The sequence below is a fragment of the Mesoplodon bidens genome (genome assembly GCF_964165515.1).
Source record: "Mesoplodon bidens genome assembly, chromosome: 8".
Lineage (NCBI taxonomy): Eukaryota > Metazoa > Chordata > Mammalia > Artiodactyla > Ziphiidae > Mesoplodon > Mesoplodon bidens.
In genome coordinates, this window is record NC_138165.1 from 86,699,470 (window position 1) to 86,720,895 (window position 21,426).

A 21,426-nucleotide genomic window follows, 5' to 3' on the forward strand; every position below is an offset into this window, starting at 1 on the left:
CACAAAGCAAGCCTTGGTAAATATAAGAAAATTGAAATAGTATCACATATCTTTTCCAACCACAGCTCTGTGAGACTAGATATCAATTAGAGGAAAAAATCTGTAAAACATACAAACACAGGGAGGCTAAACAATACACTACTTAATAACAAAGAGATCACTGAAGAAATCAAAGAGGAAATCAAGAAATACGTAGAAGCAAATGACAATGAAAACACAATGACCCAAAACCTATGGGATGCAGCAAAAGCAGTTCTAAGAAGGAAGTTTAGAGTAATACAATCCTACCTCAAGAAACAAGAAACGTCTCAAATAAACAACCTAAGCTTACACCTAGAGCAATTAGAGAAAGAAGAGCAAAAAACCCCCAAAGTTAGCAGAAGGAAAGAAATCATGAAGATCCGATCAGAAATAAAAAGAAATGAAGGAAATGATAGCAAAGATCAATAAAACTAAAAGCTGGTTCCCTGAGAAGATAAGCAAAATTGATAAACCATTAGCCAGACTCATCAAGAAAAAAGGGAGAAGACTCAAATCAACAGAATTAGAAAGGCAAAAAGGATAAGTAACACCTGACACTGAATAAATACAAAGGATCATGAGAGATTACTACAAGCAACTATATGCTAATAAAATGGACAACCTGGAAGAAATGGACAAATTCTTAGAAAAGCACAACCCTCCACTACTGAAGCAGGAAGAAATAGAAAATATAAACAGACCAATCACAAGCACTGAAATTGAGACTCTGATTAAAACTCTTCCAACAAACAAAAGTCCAGGATGAGATGGCTTGTCAGGTGAATTCTATCAAACATTTAGAGAAGAGCTAACACCTATTCTTCTCAAACTCTTCCAAAATATAGCAAAGGTAGGGACACTCCCAAACTCATTCAATGAGGCCACCATCACCCTGATACCAAAACCAGACAAAGATGTCACAAAGAAATAAAACTACAGACCAATATCTCTGATGAACATAGATGCAAAAATCCTTGACAAAATACTAGCAAACAGAATCCAACAGCACACTGAAAGGATACTACACTGTGATCAAGTGAGGTTTATCCCAGGAATGCAAGGATTCTTCAGTATACTCAAATCAATCAATGTGATAAACCATATTAACAAATTGAAGGAGAAAAACCATATGATCATCTCAATAGATGCAGAAAAAGCTTTCAACAAAATTCAACACCCATTTATGACAAAAACCCTCCAGAAAGTAGGCACAGAGGAAACTTACCTCAATATAATAAAGGCCATAAGTAACAAATCCACAGTTAACATCATTCTCGATGGTGAAAAACTGAAACCATTTCCTCTAAGGTCAGGAATAACACAAGGTTGTCCACTCTCACCAGTATTATTCAACATCATTTTGGAAGTTTTAGCCACAGCAATCAGAGAAGAAAAGGAAATAAAAGGAATCCAAATCAGAAAAGAAGAAGTAAAGCTGTCACTGTTTGCAGATGACATGATACTATACATAGAGAATCCTAAAGATGCCAACAGAAAACTACTAGATCTAATCAAGGAATTTGGTAAAGTAGCAGCATACAAAATTAATGCACAGAAATGTCTTGCATTCCTGTACGCTAATGATGAAAAATCTGAAAGGGAAATTAAGGAAACACTCCCATTTACCATTGCAACTAATAGAATAAAATATCTAAGGATAAACCTACTTAAGGAGACAAAAGACCTGTATGCAGAGAACTATAAGACATGGATGAAAGAAATTAAAGATTATACAAACAGATGGAGAGATATACCATATTCTTGGATTGGAAGAATCAACATTTTGAAAATGAATATACTACCCAAAGCAATCTACAGATTCAAGGCAATCCCTGTCAAACTACCAATGGCATTCTTCACAGAATTAGAACAAAAATTTTTACAGTTCGTATGGAAACACAAAAGACCTCGAACAGCCAAAGCAACCTTGAGAAAGAAAAATGGAGTTGGAAGAATCAGGCTCCTCAACTTCAAACTGTACCACAAAGCTACAGTAATCAAGACAGTATGCTACTGGCACAAATACAGAAATATAGATCAATGGTACAGGATAGAATGCCCACAGATAAATCCACACACATATGGTCATCTAATTTATGACAAGTCAGGCAAGAACACATTGCGGAGAAAGGACAGCCTCTTCAATAAGTGGTGCTGGGAAAACTGGACAGCTACATGTAAAAGAATGAATTTGGAATACTCTGTAACACCATACACAAAAGTAAACTCAAAATGGATGAAATACCTAAAAGTAAGGCCAGACACTGTAAAACTCTTAGAGGAAAACATAGGCAGAACGCTCTATGACATAAATCACAGCAAGATCCTTTTTGACCCAACTCCTAGAGAAATGGAAATAAAAACAAATAAACAAATGGGAACTCATGAAACTTAAAAGCTTTTGCACAGCAAAGGAAACCATAAACAAGACGATAAGACAACCCTCAGATTGGGAGAAAATATTTGCAAATGAAGCAACTGACAAAGGATTAATCTCCAAAATTTACAAGCAGCTCATGCAGCTCTATATCCAAAAAACAAACAACTGTATCCAAAAATGGGCAGAAGACCTAAATAGACATTTCTCCAAAGAAGATATACAGATTGCCAGCAAACACATGAAAGGATGCTCAATATCACTAATCATTAGAGAAAAGCAAATCAAAACTACAATGAGGTATCACCTTACACCAGTCAGAATGGCCTCATCAAAAAATCTAGAAACAATAAATGCTGGAGAGGGTGTGGAGAAAAGGGAACCCTCTTGCACTGTTGGTGGGAATGTAAATTGATACAACCAGTATAGAGAACAACATGGAGGTTCCTTAAAAAACTAAAAATATAACTACCATAGGACCCAGCAATGCCACTATGGGGCATATATCCTGAGAAAACCATAATTCAAAAAGAGTCATGTACGACAGTGTTCATTGCAGCTCTATTTACAATAACCAGGTCATGGAAGCAACTTAAGTGTCCTTCAACAGATGAATGGATAAAGAAGATGTGGCACATATATACAATGGAATATTACTCAGCCATAAAAAGAAACGAAATTGAGTTATTTGTAGTGAGGTGGATGGACCTGGAGTCTGTCATACAGAGTGAAGTAAGTCAGAAAGAGAAGAACAAATACCATATGTTAACACAACGGAATCTAAAAAAAAAAAAAAAAAAAAAAAGTTCTGAAGAACCTAGGGGCAGGGTAGGAATAAATATGCAGACGTAGAGAATGGACTTGAGGTCATGGGGTGAGGGGAAGTGTGAGCTGGTATGAAGTGAGAGAGTGGCATGGACATATATACACTACCAAATGTGAAATAGATAGCTAGTGGGAAGGAGCCGCATAGCACAGGGAGATCAGCTCGGTGCTTTGTGACCACCTAGAAGGGTGGGAGGGAGACGTAAGAGGGAGGAGATATGGGGATATATGTATATGTATAGCTGATTCACTTTGTTATAAAGCAGAAACAACACACCATTTAAAGCAATTATACTCCAATAAAGATGTTAAAATAAACAAGCAAACAAATAAATAAAAGTTAAAAAGTGGTAGAGCAAATAAAATTAAACATGAAAAGCCTCTCAAATCGCTAAAATATTGAAATATTTAATCAGAGTATATTATAATATTTAACATGACTTTAAAATATTAGGATTCAGATTATTAGAACTGTGAATCTTTGATGTATTGTACTTATTAAAAGTATAATTGAGTCCCATCGTAGAAGAATAGAGACAAAGAGATTCCTGAACATCCTTCTCAACACCATTTTGTACATATGTGTGTTCTGTACCATACAAGCTTGTGTGTATGTGTACCACTGCCTTTTAGGGAATATCAAATGTCAGGACAGTTTTGGAATTAGTATTGTTATCTGATGAAGACATTGAAGCCTCTTCCTTTTGACCTTCCTTAGTGGTTTGAAGTTCAGACTCCCTGATGATGTCTTATGGATTGTCCTTAGTTAAGTGATGCCAAACCTACTTCATCCTTATAGGCATGAAATGTAAAAGGATGGCTAGAATATAACATTGGACAGAACTAAATAATACTAACAGAAAACATATTGTCTTCTTTTCCACTTTCATACCAGTAATATTTTTTTGCATTTTTTCATCATTTTGCTCTTCCTCAGCCCATATCAAATCAGAGAAATCTTCCTGACTTAGCTGTTGACAAAATACCAAATTCTGACATTAGTCTTTTAGCGTAATGATGAAAGTTGGCCCCAAAGATTCCCTCAAGTTCACAAGAGTCTAGGCTATCCTAGAATGACTCATAGTATTGGGTCTGATTTGTAAGAGGACTTGAAGATTATCCAGAAATCACAGAACCTAGTTTAGGCCTGCCAGGAGATATCCCCAAACTGCCCTGGATCTCCTAGGGGTCCTTCAGAACAGAGAAGAGCCAAAGCAACCTTAGAGGGATGTATCTTCATAGGCCAAAATGATCTCAAATCTCCATGAGACCACATAAGTATCATTGGCCAATATGGTATGCATGGTATATTAGTTTTTTGGTGAGGTTATCTATAAGTCAATACTTGTTCATTGTAACAGAATATTTCAGATGATAGTTATGAGAGAGACTGGACTAAAACCAAGCTCATCGTCTATAGGACTGACAAGAAGAATCTAAATGATATCCTCAGGATTACAAGGACAGATCTGGAAGTTTATACTAAATATCTAGTGTTCAATTATTTATTAAAAACAGTTGCAATCTAGGCAATTTCTAGAGTCATGTAGCCTCCACTGAATATAAGATTGGAATGTCTGCTTTGGTTCCACTTTCATTTCAATACATAGCTCATTTTGCATTTTAAAAATAATTATGGTAGAAGCAAGTATCAGTCTGGAAATTCTAGAGGAGTTTGTTGTTTTCATTCTTAATAAGAGGCAATGTTCCCAGCCACATGGTACCTCTGTAGAAAATATAATGGTTTTCATGGAGAAGAAATAGCCAGATATCTTCAGAAAGATCATAATTCTACCTACTATCAATATAAACCATGAATTATATATTATATTCAATTAAGAAAGCCAAACACACAGGAAGTATTTTAGAGATATTTTTAGGAAGTTTAATATGTAATGATATAGTGATTGGTGATAAGTTGATTCATTGGAAATAGATAACTATTTTGTTTCTTTTATGAGAGGCATGACTTTGGTCTTCTTTTCTGAACACTGATAAGTAATCAATATATTTCTCCATGATTTGTGATGTCATGTATCTGAGACCTATACCTGAGGATTTAAAAGTCTCTGGTGTCACCTTGGCCATTATCTGCCTTTAGAGCAAAATCCATTTGTTGGTCTATGGTGGATGCAGTGTTTTACTCATTCAAAGACTGGTGTTCTTCAAAGCAAAGGAGAATATTTGCGTATTCTAGTGTAGCTGTTTCTTAATATGACAGGCTAACTTGTATAAACAGTATAATAGAGGTGACCAAGTAAGTGATCCTAGTTTATGCTACAGAAACACATCTGGGCTAAAGCTGAAACAACTTCACTGCTCTAAGAACATCAAGACAGATGTCTTTCACAAAGTGAGCTGACAGGATTTTTGTAGTTCCAAATCTAGTTCACGGCTCTGTACCTTGTCTAAACCTGATTGAATAACGATATGAAAATCTGGCAGGACTGCTTTCTGTTTCTGTTTTCATTAAAAGGCTTTCCAGTCTAGTGGAGCTGCATTTTGTTACCCTATGATGCCTTGAGGAGAATAATTTAATTCTTATTGATTGACATTTTAATACTGAGGCATTCATTATAGAGTTGCAAAATGGAGAAAAAGGGAGGTGTATTGTAATGCATAGATTATGCTAAAGGGACCAGGTAAATTGAACGTGTATAGGAAACATCCTCATTTGCAGTTTCATTTTGGACATGTATAGGTAACATTCTCATATGCAATTTGATTTTACACATGTGTAGCTACGTCCATCAAACTGTGCCTCTCTATTTTTTATTGGTTTGTTTGCTTGTAAAAGAACTCTTTCATTCCATAGGTACTGTGAACCCCTCTAAATGTGGCTGCCCCTTTGCCTTGAAGATGGCAGCATGCCAGCTTCTCCTGGAGATTACCACCTTCCTGAGAGAGACCTTTTCTTGCCTGCCCAGACCACGCACTGAGCCTCTGATGGTACGTAAAACATATTAATAATGAGGCTACTTGGAGAGTCCAACCATGTGGCTAGATTTTGAGTATTCAGAGTTTCCTCAAATACCAAATGACCAAATGTATCAGATAGTTTAAAAATTCAACCAAGGGATTTTCATATATAAAAAGAAAATCTCTTATCTATTAAAAAAAAGAACTGAAATTGACCTTGAAATCACTAAAGATGGTACCACTGGGTAAAACGTTTGATTGATCACTGTCAGTTAACCTAGGAATGTCTGAGAACCTCCAGGTTCCTTTACTCTGCAAACTACGAGTTTTATGGCCAGCATTTTCTAGGAATCACTGATAGATTTATTTTTCATACTAACAACTCATAAATTCATGTGCCTCCAATGAATTTTCTCATTTAAACTAAGGGCAAAAAGACTCAAGTCTTTAGCATGTAAATGCCTCTGAACATATATTTTATTTCTGCAGCATTTCTTGTGGATAAGGATAGGCAGAGAAAGAACATGTGTGCATGCACACACGTACGTGCGCATGGAAACACACAGACACACAGGCACACATACATACACACACACACCTGTACCATCAGGGTCTGATTTATTTAACTTAGGATACAGATTCTAACGAGCCAGGAGTCATCACAGAGCATTTGGGACAGAGGCGCACCTCAGAGCCCATTTTCCTTGGCCCTTTGTTCCCTAACAGGCACCAAGTTTCCGGTGGTTCTTTTGTCACAGGCATTATCCAGCTAGAGCTGAGGAACCAAATTCTCTTTTTTCCCCCTTTACCCAGATTTATACTATTATACTAGAAAAATTGGTATGCTAACAATCTGTGTGGTTCCATTTAGGTGAATTTTACAATCCACCAGCTCTCCTGCTTTTTTGACCAAACTCAGCACAAACAAGGCCATAACCTAGTTCCAGAGGGCAGGTAGGGGAGGGAACGGGACAAAAATGTCAGTGCTCTGGTATTCCTGAGCAGTGCCTCTAACTCTGATTTTCCAATGTCTGGACAGCCTGTTTCCTCACACTCTAAAACATAAAATGGAAATATTTATAGGTAAAATATGTTTTCAAGAGAAACATACCGACATGTGGGCTGTGAAACTGCACCCTTTAAATACTGAAAAAGAGAGTTCTTCTTACTGCCCTTGTTTAATTGCATGTTATCCTGAACTTTGATTTTTCTGAATTATCACCTTCCCTATTATATTGAGACTATTCTATAAAATCAAATCAAGGCTGCCACTTAACACATGTTTCGTTTAAAGTCAAGTATGATCTGTAGGCCTCTGTCGGTGTTATTCTATCAACATTCTAATTGTATCAAAGTCTTCATAAAAGCACAGAAACACATCTACTTTTAAATTTACAGATTTTTAGTGGTCACCATTTTGACCTATTATGATTTAAAAACATAAAGAATCTTGAAGTTTGAGTCACTTATTTTTGTTCTTTCTTTCAACACTATAAAGCTATAGTTTAATATTCCTTATTATTGTAAGAAATTTCATTTTTTTAAAAAGTTAGTCAAATCTTTTTAAAATGACTGTATAATCAACTGGCTGTCTAGGAGAAAATGCCAAGAAATTAAACTAAAACAGAGGCTGCAGTCATTCAGTTAATAAGAGGAAATTTTTCATTGCCTTTAACTAGGTCTCACAAATCTTTTATTCATTAAGCTAGGATTTTCATTGTCAAGTATAGGTTCATATATTGTATTGGGATATGACCTTTATAAAATAAATGGGAAAGATGCTTTCTCATGTTTAACCTATCTAACTACAGTTGATGATAAAGAAAACTCAAATCACATTTTTTAACTATTGTAGAAAAAACAGTATCATAAAACTGTTTTACCAAGACAGAAGCTATAAATGCTTGAAATAGTTTTTTTTAAGAAATTGTACTCAATGGTGAATCTAACAGGCTAAGCATAAATACCATCAAAATGAAATATTCTAAAGTTTTAACAAAGCACTTGCTGTAAGAGTATTTATAAATATTTGGGATGTTTTATTCAGTAACATTTTTAACAGCAGTAAAAGTAAATAGCTACCCTAATGTACAGAATAATAAAAGTATAAGCCAGAAAAATCACATTAGAAGCTATAAATATTCTGGGATCTGAGATTTGAGGATGGGAGAAGATAGGGAACATAAACTTTCTACCAAGAAAAAGTCTTTCTGATAGAAATGTCATAAGGCCATTTCCAAGATAAAAGAGATTTCCCTGTGAAATATTTGTTTGCTTGAAAAAGTCCTAGTTATGGGCTTCCCTGGTGGTGCAGTGGTTGAGAGTCCGCCTGCCGATGCAGGGGACACGGGTTCGTGCCCCGGTCCGGGAAGATCCCACATGCCGCGGAGCGGCTGGGCCCATGAGCCATGGCTGCTGAGCCTGCGCGTCCGGAGCCTGTGCTCCACAGCGGGAGAGGCCACAACAGTGTGAGGCCTACATACCGAAAAAAAAAAGAAGAAAGAAAAAAAGTCCTAGTTATATCCAAAGTGTGGAAGAGAAAACAAAAGAGCCTAAAATACAATAATTAAAGGTTAATTTGATAGGGTCAGGAAATCTCAGGAGACCACTCACTGGTTTGGTGGGGAGTGACAGTAAGAGAAAAGGAAAAATGATATCAAAAGGGTTTAAAATGTTGCTAAAAACGTATTTTTACCAACTTAACAAATTGTTTCCCAGATAGGTCCCTAGATGCAACTTAATTAATGTGTTTTTCCCCCCAAAAAAACAACTTCTGGTAGCGTTTTTATTCACTCTTTTTGTGAACCATACAGATAAATAATATCTAAAAAAGGAAAAAGCATTTTTACAAGATTTATCATAAAAAGCATAACAATCAACTTTTCTCTGATTGTTAACTTCCAAACATGAAAACAAATATTTTTTAGAGAATTTTGTCTACAAAATTGCTGGTCTATTAAAATGTTTTCCTGTTGAATTAGTAAAACCAATAACTGATGACCAAGCAACATGGAATTAAACAAATTAATTACCATCCAACGCCAAGACGAGTCCATAATAATAAAGTAAAAGGCAGTAAGGAAGTCTCTGTGCATCTATATTCACTCATTAGGGAAAACAACATATTGGATGCTTTTGTAAAAGATTGTGCTAGAAGCTGTACCAACTGTATCAACTGGATTTAACAAGTCAGGTTATAAAGAATACACTGCTGGATTCCAAATGCTCCTAAAGTTAAAGAATCAGAAGCAAGGCACAGTTCACATATGTGAAGAGTAGACTGATGAATATTTGAGAGTAAGGCTGTGAGTAAGGTGGTGTGATGGATGCAGAGGTGGGCGTGGGGGTGATGCAGAGATGACTGTGTTGTAACAGGAGAACCAACACATAAACAACACATTTAAGAAAGGAGCAGAGGGCCAGGGTTGGCCAAAGAAGGGACTGGAAAAATCTGAAGAGGCTTCCTGGATGAGATCACATTTGAATGTAACTTTGAAAGATAAGTAGGATTTTGACTAGCAGATACAAGAAGTTGGATGAGAGAACTACTTTTGAGAATCAGAATTGTTATTTTATTACTTTTTGTCCCACCTAAGAAACTTATCTAATTAAATTTGGCTACCAAAATGGAAAGTAGTTAGGTTACTTTTTTTCCTAAAAGGGATTAATTTCAGAGAAACAATTATATTCCTAGAATATGTTTTGACAATGTTAAATAGACTCCATGTGGTTCCTTATTTTTCTAAATGTGATATAATTTTCTGAGTACCAAAGTATAACTTCTGTTCTTAATTCAAAGGGAAAAGAAGAAACAATATGTAGAGTCTAAAGTTTCATTTATTAATAATAGTTAAAAGCATAAGATTTTAATCTTGGTACAAACTGGGTTTTTCAAACTATTTTTTGTTTTTCAAATTACTTGAATCTGAGGGATTATTATGTCATAATTAGAAAAGATGCTGTATAAAAATAAAGTTAGCATTTTATATATTTTTCATTTATCAAGTCTGAAAGTGCTTCATAGATTAATGATTAATTATGATCTTCAGCGTGAGCGAGTCTACATTTACAGAACAGGTCAAATGTCCACACTGGGGCCTCACAGGCCAAACTCCTACTAAATAATTACACTCCCCAAGGCTTACTTTCAGTTATGGGATCATGAAGAGAGAGTGAGAGATTCCTCCAATGCATGATCCTGTTTTGAGCCTCTGGCCATTACACCTGAGGTTTCTTAAGCCTGAACTGCCTTTCCCTACCAGTTTGCAGAGCTAACTTTACTTAATCCTCAGAATTTAACTCCAACATCACCTTGGTATTCGTTTTCTACTTCTGTTGTGTGATAGTGTGATTTATGATAAAAATATGTGTTTGGTCTTCATCCCTGTTTCTGGCACAGTGCTCCTAAAATCCTTGGAATTTCTTAAGTATGGAGGGTGACCAAGGTGTCTTTTGTTATGTTAAGAGGTGACTTGTAGAATGCCTCTAGATTACCTAAGGATCAGCTGGTCACCAGATGAACCAACCAAATAATTAGAAAATTGAAACTTTCAGTCCCACCCCCTCACCTCCAGGTGACAACAATTTAATCAATCATGCCTATGTAATGAAGCCTCCATAAAGACCCAAAAGAACAGGGTTTGGAGAGCTTCTGGTTGGTGAACACGTGAAGACTGGGGAGTGCGCTGCCCTTGAAGAAAGCATGGAAGCTTGGCACCATTACCCCATACCTTGGCCTGTGCATTTCTTCCATCTAGCTGTTGCTGATTATATCCTTTTATGATAAACCAGTGATCTAGTAAGCAAAATATTTCTCGAGTTCTATGAGCCCCCCTAGCAAATTAATTGAACCTGAGGAGGGGTGTTGTTGGAACCTTCAATTTATAACCAGTTGGTTAGAAGCACAGGTAACAACTTGGGCTTACAACTGAGGTCTGAAGTGGGGACAGTCTTGTGAGACTGAATCCTTAACCTGTGGATTAAGGAAAACATTTTCATGACCCCAGTCTAAACCTGGCATTAGATAGAGGGAAATTTGGCTGTTTAAATGCTGTTGTGTGCAGCTTAAAATGGAGGGAGGTTTGCCAGAAGACCAGTGCAGTGCTGGGGAGATGCCAGCATCCATGTGCTCCTCACTGACATTTCAGGACTTGGAAAGCTGCAGACTTCGTTTGGATCCTGAGTTGGACCGGCACAGATATGAGAGGAAGATCAGCTTTGCTGGTGTCCTGGATGAAAATGAAGACTCAAAAGATTCCCTTCACAGTAGTAGCCACACCCTCAAATCAGACGCAGGTGTTGAGGAGAAGAAAGGTATGGATAAGCAAAAATTAATTCACGTTTCAGGGTTTCTCATGGGATATTTGGTCTAGGGTCTAAACTGCAGAATTGTGCACTGAAAGAAGTCCAAAACTGTTGGCTCTGTACAGTACTAACAGTGTTGACTCAATGAGGTAGGCAATCATGCTAGTTAGGAGTTGGACTCTGCAGTCAGAGAGACTCTAATTCCAGCTCAGCAATTCTCCATATCCCATTGAATCTAAGATGGCATCAGTTGTAAGATGAACCATTATCTTATATACCAATAAGAAAGGAAAAATACTTCCCCTTCAACTCTTATGCAGTACTTTCTTATCACTTAATTTGTGCTTTATTCTTACTGAAAGAGGACTTTCAGACGTAATTAGATGTAGATTTTTATTATCGGTCTATATCATTCTTTGTGCAGCCAGGTAAACTGGTTAAAGGTTTTCTAAACCATCTTCAATTCAGAGTTCAAATTCTTAATCACTTTTCAACTCAGAATTGTCAGTGGCTGTGTTTTTATATATGATAATGTCCTCTGTGTTAGTAATGCACCATTTCTTAAATGAATCTGTAAAAGAAGTAAAGCTATTGGTGATAGTTACACAAGCCAACGTGCAACTGTATGAAGCTAGCCTATCTTCAGTCCCTGCTTCAGGAATGTTCCCAAACACGTCTGACTTACCATCCCACCCACTCCTCCACCCAACTATCATTTGGTTCCTGGGACTTAAAAGACACTGGCACCCATTTTGTACATTTTGTTGCTGGTGCTTTAGATATTCACATGAACACAAGCAATAGCAAATGTGTCACAACTGCCACCTGGCTCTAGTGATCTTAAGATGTCATCAGTTGTAAGCCAAATCTCAATTTCAGAGATGTTCAAATGTAAAAAAATGTGCATCTTAAAATGGTGTAGTTATGTGACCTTGTCCAAGTTGCTTACCTTCTAAGCCAGTTTTCTTCCCTGTAAAATTAGATTAATAACACCTACCACATTGGAATGTTGAAAGCTTTAAAAGAGACAATGCAAGTAAAACATAAACTCAGTACCAGATACCTAATAAGGACACAATAAATAATTGTCATCATTGTTTTTTTTTATTTGTACCATGAGCATATAGATTAAAATCCATGCAGAAAATCCTAAATATGAGTTCCAGATTGCAAAGTTTTAAGTTGCTCTTTAAAGCCTCCTTTAAACTGTTAACTTCTCTATCTGATTTTTCTATTTTCTTAAGTTTCATTACCCTTCAATGTTTTTCTAATGAATTCCACTAGAAAACAGCATATTTGTAAAAAGAGTCAAAGACAGTTTTATCCATTGGCATATTTTCTGCAGACAGTGACTCCATAAATGTTTGGTAATTTAAGGAATGCATGATTCTCAAAAGACATAGCCCTACAGAAGACTTATATAGACATTTCTCCAAAGAAGGCATGGCCAACAGGCACATAAAAGGATGCTCAATATCACTAATTATTAGATAAATGCATATCAAAACTGCAGTGAGGTATTACCTCACACCGGTCAGAATGGCCATCGTTAAAAAGTCTACAAATAATAAATGCCGAAGAGGGTGTGGAGGAAAAGGAACCTTCCTACATTGTTGGTGGGAATGTAAATTGGTGTAGCCACTATGAAGAACAGTATGGAGGTTCCTTGAAAAACTAAAAATAATTACCATGTGATCCAGCAATCCTATTCCTGGGCATATATCTGGAGACAACTAATTAGAAAAGATACATGCACCCAATGTTCATAGCAGCACTATTTACAATAGCCAAGACATGGAAGCAACATAAATGTTCATCAACAGATGAATGGATAAAGAAGATGTGGGGTGTGTGTGTGTATATATATATATATATATCCATGTGTATATATATACATATACAAGCAATGGAATATTACTTGGCCATAAAAAAGAATGAAATGCTTTTTGCAGCAACATAGATGGACCTAGAGATTATCATATTAAGTGAAAACAGAGAAAGACAAATATCATACGATATCACTTATATGTGGAATCTTAAAATATGATACAAATGAACTTATTTACAAAGCAGAAATAGACTCACAGACATAGAAAAACAAACTTGTGGTTACCACAGGGGATGGTGGGGGGGAGAGACAAATTAAGAGTTTGGGATTAATATATACATACTACTATATATAAAAGAGGTAAACAACAGGACTTACTATATAGCACAGGGAAGAAACTCAATATCTTGTAATAACCAATAATGGAAAATAATGTGAAAAAGAATATATATATGTTTTTTAAAAAGGAATAGCCCTAGATAAAGAAAACACAACATATTTAAAATATTTAAAATGTTGTAAGGAGTGGATATATTCTGAAAAAAACTTTTTAATATTTCAAGACCAGATTGTTGTCACAACATTTAAAAAATGCAAATAATTATTATATTGTGTTGAATTTATGGTGAACAGAAGCCATGTTGTGGGAAGGATTAGCCAGATTTTAGCAGTTTCTGAGTATGAAGAGGTATCAAGTCAAGGTTTGTTCAAATACTACTACTTCCGACAAGGATGACTGCATATGATAAAAAACGTCCTTCTTTTTTATCAATATTTTTTTAAATTGAAGTATAGTTGATTTACAATATGTTAATTTCTGCTGTACAGCGAAGTGGTTCAGTTATACATATATGTACATTCTTTTTTTATATTCTTTTCCACTATGGTCTATTATAGGATATTGAGTATAGTTCTATGTGCTATACAGTAGGGCCTTGTTTATCCATTCTATATATAATAGCTTACATCTGCTAACCCCAGCCTCCCACTCCATGCCTCCTCCAACCCTCTCCCCCTTGGCAACCACCATTCTGTTCTCAATGTCCATGATTCTGTGAAACTCCCATCTTTTAAACATATCCCACAGGGATTTTTTCCCATTCAAAATTATTATGTTAGTTATTATTTAAAGTAGTTGAAATAAAAATTGCTAATACTGACATGGTCAAATTTCAGCAGAGTAAATTCTACACCATTTTAAAAAATAAAACCTCAGATTAATTTTTAAGAACACTTTAATTTCATGATTATCATTTATGTAAATTGCCTTTAATATTCAAACACACAAATACTTAATAATTTTTCTCCTCATAGAATGGCTATGTAATTACATGAAAGTTATTTAATAAATTAGGAGCAGAAAACTAAAAGTATAGATAAAATGAGAACATATTCATAAAATGTCCTTTACCAGTTGGCAAGAAACTTCCTGAAGATTCCTAAATATTCCTTAATCCTTTTAATAAGCTGATACCAGATGCTAAAGCTGATGTGAAAATGGGGACCACAGGGACCCTGCTAACTCAGATTATTAAAATTTTATTTAAAATTTCATACCATCTGTTTTGTATAACATCTAAAAATGTGAGTTCTTGAAATAAACAACTTGAGGACAATTTGGATTCTACAGAGGAAAACTAACATGAAATAATCCTTAGAACTAAAAATGTCTGCCTAAAATCTCCAAGCAAGATCTGTCAGATCATTTTATCCATATTCCAGATACAAACTAAGACTGGCATTCCAGAATACAGACACTGAGACATGTGTGATCACTCAACAGTCATATACTGAGCACCTGTTGTATACCAGGTGCTATTACAGGTTCCTAGAATACAGCAATGAACAAGGAAATTTTCCCACATGTATTTTAGTTTATATTAGCTAATAGTTAATAACTTAATAGTGAATAACGTTAAATTCTGGACTTTCAAGTAGAGATAAGTAGTATGAAGAAAACAAGTTAGGGTCAGAGAATTGGCAGTGACCTGGAGTAGGAAGGATTGTAGTCCTAAGTGACATTGAGCTGAGACTTGCGTGATGTTAAGCATCCAGTCATGTGAAGGGCTGAGAGAAGAGTCTTCCAAACAGAGACAACAGTGAGAACAAGGCTCCGATGCAGGAATGAACTTGGAGCATGTGAAGAAGGGCAAAAAGGACAACAAGGTTGCAACAGAATGAGTTGGGGGAAGAGCGGTAGCAGAGAGGGTCAGGCAAAGGGCAAATAAATAGGGTCTGTAGATATGGTTAGAAATTTAATTCTATTTAAATGTGTCTGAGAGTTGTTGTCAGGTTTTGACCAGAAAAGTGATATAATATTTGGATTTATGATTTATGTATTTAAAAGATGAGTCAAGCTGTTGGAGTAGGGGTAAGAGCAAGCAGTTTGGTAGTTATATTTGTCTAGGGAATAGGTGACAGGGCTTTCAAAATCCTACGCTATTTTGAAGTGTTGAATCAACAGGACTTGCTGATGGATATATGCGGTGTAAGAGAAAAGGGAAAAGAGATGTTTTATATAATTTAGATGAATTTGTTTTACTTTCATACTAGTTCTCGTTGTCATGGAGATAAAGGCTAAACTTCAGTGGTGTAGAATCTCGACTGATGTCTTTCATGTACTTTACCAAATCTGAATTCTAACTATATTGTGTCCTTTGTAAATAACCAATGCCATAATTCTGAACATTATTTTTTTTCAGTGCTATAAAATGTCTCCAATTATCTTTGGTGATGACAGAACAGTTTCTCAAAATTAAATTTTTTTCATGTCATATTAATCTGGGGTTATTTTGCTGTACTTGTAGGCTGAAAAATATCATGAAATCAGGCAAAGAATGCCAAAGTGTGCCTCTGTAAAAATTTTAAATTATTTCTTTAATCTTTTTCTCTACTTCCCAATCTATTTTGACATAAATTGTATTAATAGTCATTAAAAATGATAAGTATATTCGGTTTCAAATGCATTTCAGATAAGTCATAAAGTCTCAATTGTACCTAAAAATAACACTGAAAAATACAGTGGATGAGTTTTGTGCTGTAACTAAAATAGAGCATTATGGTCTTTGGGGGATGTATTCAACTGTGCTGTGAGAATTTCTGTCTAAATGTGAAATTCTATCCAGATGTGCTCACGGAGCTCCATGAAGCCTTTGCCAGCTGAGTGGTGATAATTTTAGTCTTTCTCAGTCATATGAGTAAATCAGAGATTAAACATTTCACATTATTCAACAGGAATCTAGGCTCCTTTATATGGCACTAATTAACATTTTATGGAGCTGTATGAGTTCCATCACAGACTAACTCTCCTGTGAGTGAGAAACTTGAGACTAAAATGCAATCTTCCTGATTGGCACTAAAATATTAATAGCTGTTCCTTAAATGATTAGTAAGAAATCTTGTTGATGTCTTAAGAAGGAAACCTTACAAAAACAGCCCCTTCCTGATAATCACTTGAAGCCCCAAAAACTTTCAAAATCACCCTTACCATATCAATGTGTGACAACACCAAGTCCTCAAAAGAAAAAGAAGGAGGTGTGGATATGACTATGGGAAATATGGATGCTTTTGGTTAAAATGTAGGTTTCAAGTTGAACGTGTTTCTTTTACCCTTTTATTTTCCTCACTGATGACTGTTTCTTCCAGCACACAAAAGAGGAGTAATGCATGTTCTTCTTGGTTCATGTAGACTGTAAGGTTGATTCAGGGTGTTGCAACTTTTGGACTCGTATCTCACCCAACCTTTTGACTGAGAGGAGGATGCTATGAAATCATTAGGTGCATTGAAAATGGAACCATTTCACACTCACGTTCACCCAAAGCACCCCACTGCAAACATCTTTTAGTGACTTTGCTGAGGAGCTGAGTGGAACCCACTGCTGACTGTTGGAGAGAGAAGCGCCTCTTGTTTTTATTTCTTAATGAGGTATTCCCAAATGAAGGGATTTTCCATGAAGGGTTTTCCCTAACTCACATAAGTCTGTCAGTCCCATTTCAAAAGAAAAACAAAAACAAATGGTTGGTGGTTCTGCTGAATCAAGCAATGATGCTGTGTGAACGTACTAACAGTCCCGGAGGACTCCGTGGCGAGGGCGCGCTCATGCTTGTGAATTCTGGGCCAAAGAGAGAGCAGGTTGTTCCCAGCACTGATGAGCTGTGTGTCCAAGAAAGAAGCTGCACCAGCCCTTCGTGGTGGACCCAGCCTCCTGCCCACCTAACAAAGCCGCCTGACTTGGGGCTTGGGAGAAGCTCCTTGTCCAGACATGCTGCTCATTCCGGCCAGCAGAGAGGAGGCTGTTCAGGGACAAGTTGGGGAGAGCTTGGCTCTAACGCTGGCTGGGGAGAACTAAGGGGGAAAAAGCCCTATTTTATTCTTTTAATACAGTTCCCCGCAGGAAGATCAGGATAGGAGGTTCCCGCCTGCTCCAGATTAAAGGAACCCGCAGTTTCCAGGTGAAGAAGGGGGGTTCCTTGTCCAGCATTCGCCGGGTCGGCAGCTTAAAGAGCAGCAAGTTATCACGGCAGGACTCAGAGTCTGAGGCTGAGAAGCTGCAGCTGTCCCAGAGCAGGGACACTGTCACTGACCTAGGTAACATAGAGGAGTGGGCTGTGCAGGGACGTGGTGGGTAGGAAGACAGAGCCCGAATCCCCAAACAGCTCAAGTCCATCTTCTTGTACATCAGTAGATGGAAGGCAGAGTCATAGGTTAGAGTACTCGTTTAGTCCATAAGCTATGTTGCCCTCCAGAGCAGGGCTGCTCCAGCCTTATTGTGCACGGGGTCAGCTGGGAGCTTGTTAAAACGCAGATCCTGATTCAGCATCTCTGGGATGGGAGCCTGAGATTCTGCACTTTCAACAAGCTTCCTGGTAAAGTTGATGCTGCTGGTTCAAGGACCACAGCTTGAGCAGGGAGCATATGGAGGCTACAGTAGGGAAAGAAAGCATTTTAATGACAAGGACAGTTTTTTGAAATCGAGATCTTTGTGCCTTTATTCTTCTGGTCAAGACCTTTAAAGCAAAATGTAGATATTCCCTTGGGAATAGCTGGCTTAAAGCCTTCTATAAAGTCTCTATTTCCCAGTAAAAACAACCAAAATTTCAGAAAGGAAAGATTGTCTACATCTAACAATTAGTGACCTTCAGTAAGTCACTTAACTTCTCAGGGATTTGTTTTCCCAGCTACCCAATGAGAGTAATTCTGTGTACTCCTTGCCTACTGGGAAAGGATGCTCTAAAGATAAATTAGGGATGATTGTAAAGTATATTAAACTCCTGAGAATAAGCTTTATATACAATCAGAGCTGTAGATTGTCACTATAGGACCCAAAGAGACTCTGAATCCCAAAATGTGTTAGTCCTATGGGCTCTCATCATCATCTTAGTAGACGAGAAAAAGATTAAGCAGGCTTCCGATAGGTCTCACCAGCTGCCTAGAATTTAATTGTTAGGTTAAAAATTGAAGTGCATATTCTTTGCCTTTCAGTCCCTGTATGAAAACCAAAGTGTAAAGCTCTTCTTTCTAAGTAAGTTGTTTCAGAAGTCAGTCAGGAAATGTGGATAAGTTATCAATCTAGCCTGCTGAAACAGAAGCTGAGTATATTTAATCAAAGAGAGTTTAAAATAGAAAATGTTTCTACACCTACCCACCCTTGCCTTTGAAAATAGCTAATTTATGCATTAGTTAAGATTCAGCTTATTTTTTTAAGGAGACAATAGAAAAAACCTTATGACATCTTTTGTTACAGGTCTGAGCTGTAAGAATATCATCAGTCAGTTTGGGGGAAAATATTATTTGAATTAATTATTTAAATTGATCAATGTAGCCTAGCCAGTTAAGTCAAACTATCCAAGCTAGAAGCATAGTTTTGTCATAGAAAATACCCAGAAAAGCTTGTAGATTTGAGGACAAAGCTTTGTTATCTAGTATACTAAGTAGAGAATTCCTGTGACATGTCTCCTTCACAGTTTCCTACAGAGACGAGTTTGGACAAAGGCTTGTCCACAGTTGGGCACAGTTACGTCCAAATTCCCTTAGTTTTTCCAGGGCACCACCCATCTTTGAAATAGCTCTGATAGCAAAGCCAGGTGGTGTTAAGAGCAGTAGCACTAGCCGTAGTCACAGCAGCAGTGGAGGTAGCAGCACCCTTTGTGGCCACTGCAGGTTGGTTGGTGTCCCTACTTAACTACACCTGCGAGGTCTGGGCAGTCTGGAATGGATTTGGGCACACTCAACCAATAACTTGCTCATCTCAGCAATTAAAGGACTTGACTCTGTTCTTTTTCTCTGCTCCCATATCTCAAAATGGAAGCCACCATAACAGAGATCATAAATGTCTCTGTAATTGCCAGTTCAGCTGGTGGTGAAGGGAGCAGCTCCTATTAATATTACTCCACTAAAGCCGATGCTATTATGTCCTGTAACCCATTGGCCATGGTAGTCTGCCCTAGGATTCAAAAGCATGGACCACTATACCACAGCAACGTGCTCTCCAGGGAGACAGAAAAATATAACCTTTCTTGGTATTTTTCTTTTGAAGAAGGGAGTCCTTGGAGTGCAAGTGAGCCCAGCATTGAGCCAGAGGGAATGAGTACAGCCAGCACGGAGGAGAATTACCACAGGAACATGTCATGGCTTCATGTAAGTAGGAATCTCAGAAAGAACGCTGAGATCAATTTCTTTTGGCACTGGGTAAGATCTGTGGAGGTAGGATGAAAGACTATACTAAAAACATCCATCATTTCAGCCTATTAGAAAAATTATAGGCTTTTATTTCAGCTGAACCTCTGGATACTCACTAAGATTGGTCTTCTGCTGGATTATATTCATTTGAAGCTTATCTAAGACCAAGGGTGCTTTGTTATAATTGGCTTGTGAGTCAATATAAGTCAGGGAAAAAAACCCTGAAGGATCAGGTCAGGTTGGTGGTCAAGAGAGCCTGAGTGACACAAGGCAAGGCATCACGATCAGTTTTATACAGGTCACCACAAATGCTGAGATCAAGGTCATGGTGTCAGTCTTGAGTCTGTATTAGATCAAATTGTAAACTAGGACGTGGAGATTCTAAGATGATGAAGGTCACACCTCAAAGGGCTCTCCAGAGGGCACAGGCAGGAGGGAAATCCAGGTAAAGATTACAGTTCAAGGTTTGACCTGGGTGTAAAGAAAGGAAAAGAAATGTTGGGAAGCATGATGTGAGATCCACAGTTGGCAGGGTACTGCCAGCACTATTATTATTATTTTTTTAACATCTTTATTGGAGTATAATTGCTTTACAATGATGTGTTAGTTTCTGTTTTATAACAACGTGAATCAGCTATACATATGCATATATACCCATATCTCCACCCTCTTGCATTTCCCTCCCACCCTCCCTATCCCATCCCTCTAGGTGGTCACAAAGCACGGAGCTGATCTCCCTGTGCTATGCGGCTGCTTCCCACTAGCTATCTGTTTTACATTTGGTAGTGTATATATGTCCATGCCACTCTCTCACTTCATCCCAGCTTACCCTTCCCCCTCCCCGTGTCCTCAAGTCCATTCTCTATGTCTGCGTCTTTATTCCTGTCCTGCCCCTAGGTTCTTCAGAACCTTTTTTTTTTTTTTTTTTAGATTCCATATATATGTGTTAAATATGGTATTTGTTTTTCTCTTTCTGACTTACTTCACTCTGTATGACAAATTCTAGGTCCATCCACCTCACTCTAAATAACTCAGTTTCATTTCTTTTTATGGCTGAGTAATAGTCCATTGTATATATGTGCCACATCTTCTTTATCCATTCATCTGTTGATGGACACTTAGGTTGCTTCCATGTCCTGGCTATTGTAAATAGAGCTGCAATGAACATTGTGGTACATGTCTCTTGTTGAATTATGGTTTTCTCAGGGTATACGCCCAGTAGTGGGATTGCTGGGTCATATGGTAGTTCTATTTTTAGTTTTTTAAGGAACCTCCATACTGTTCTCCATAGTGGCTGTATCAATTTACATTCCCACCAACAGTGCAAGAGGGTTCCCTTTTCTCCACACCTTCTCCAGCATTTATTGTTTCTAGATTTTTTGGTGATGGCCATTCTGACTGGTGTGAGGTGATACCTCATTGTAGTTTTGATTTGCATTTCTCTAATGATTAGTGATGTTGAGCATCCTTTCG

At 37.2% G+C, this 21,426-nt stretch overlaps 1 protein-coding gene across 5 annotated transcripts in view; it reads left to right on the top strand.

The window, feature by feature from the left end:
• UNC80 (unc-80 homolog, NALCN channel complex subunit) overlaps positions 1–21,426 on the top strand; it is a gene marked incomplete at both ends in the record, with an annotated part of 248,689 nt that overhangs the window by 120,683 nt on the left and 106,580 nt on the right. For 3 of the 5 annotated variants that reach the window (XM_081242187.1, XM_081242188.1, XM_081242189.1), the window contains 4 exons: positions 6,039–6,172; positions 11,290–11,455; positions 17,659–17,862; positions 19,811–19,911. In XM_081242187.1, coding sequence (XP_081098313.1) covers positions 6,039–6,172; positions 11,290–11,455; positions 17,659–17,862; positions 19,811–19,911 — 605 coding nt within the window. The remainder of the gene's footprint in view (positions 1–6,038; positions 6,173–11,289; positions 11,456–17,658; positions 17,863–19,810; positions 19,912–21,426) is intronic. The other 2 variants (XM_081242190.1, XM_081242191.1) reach the window with 1 other exon arrangement.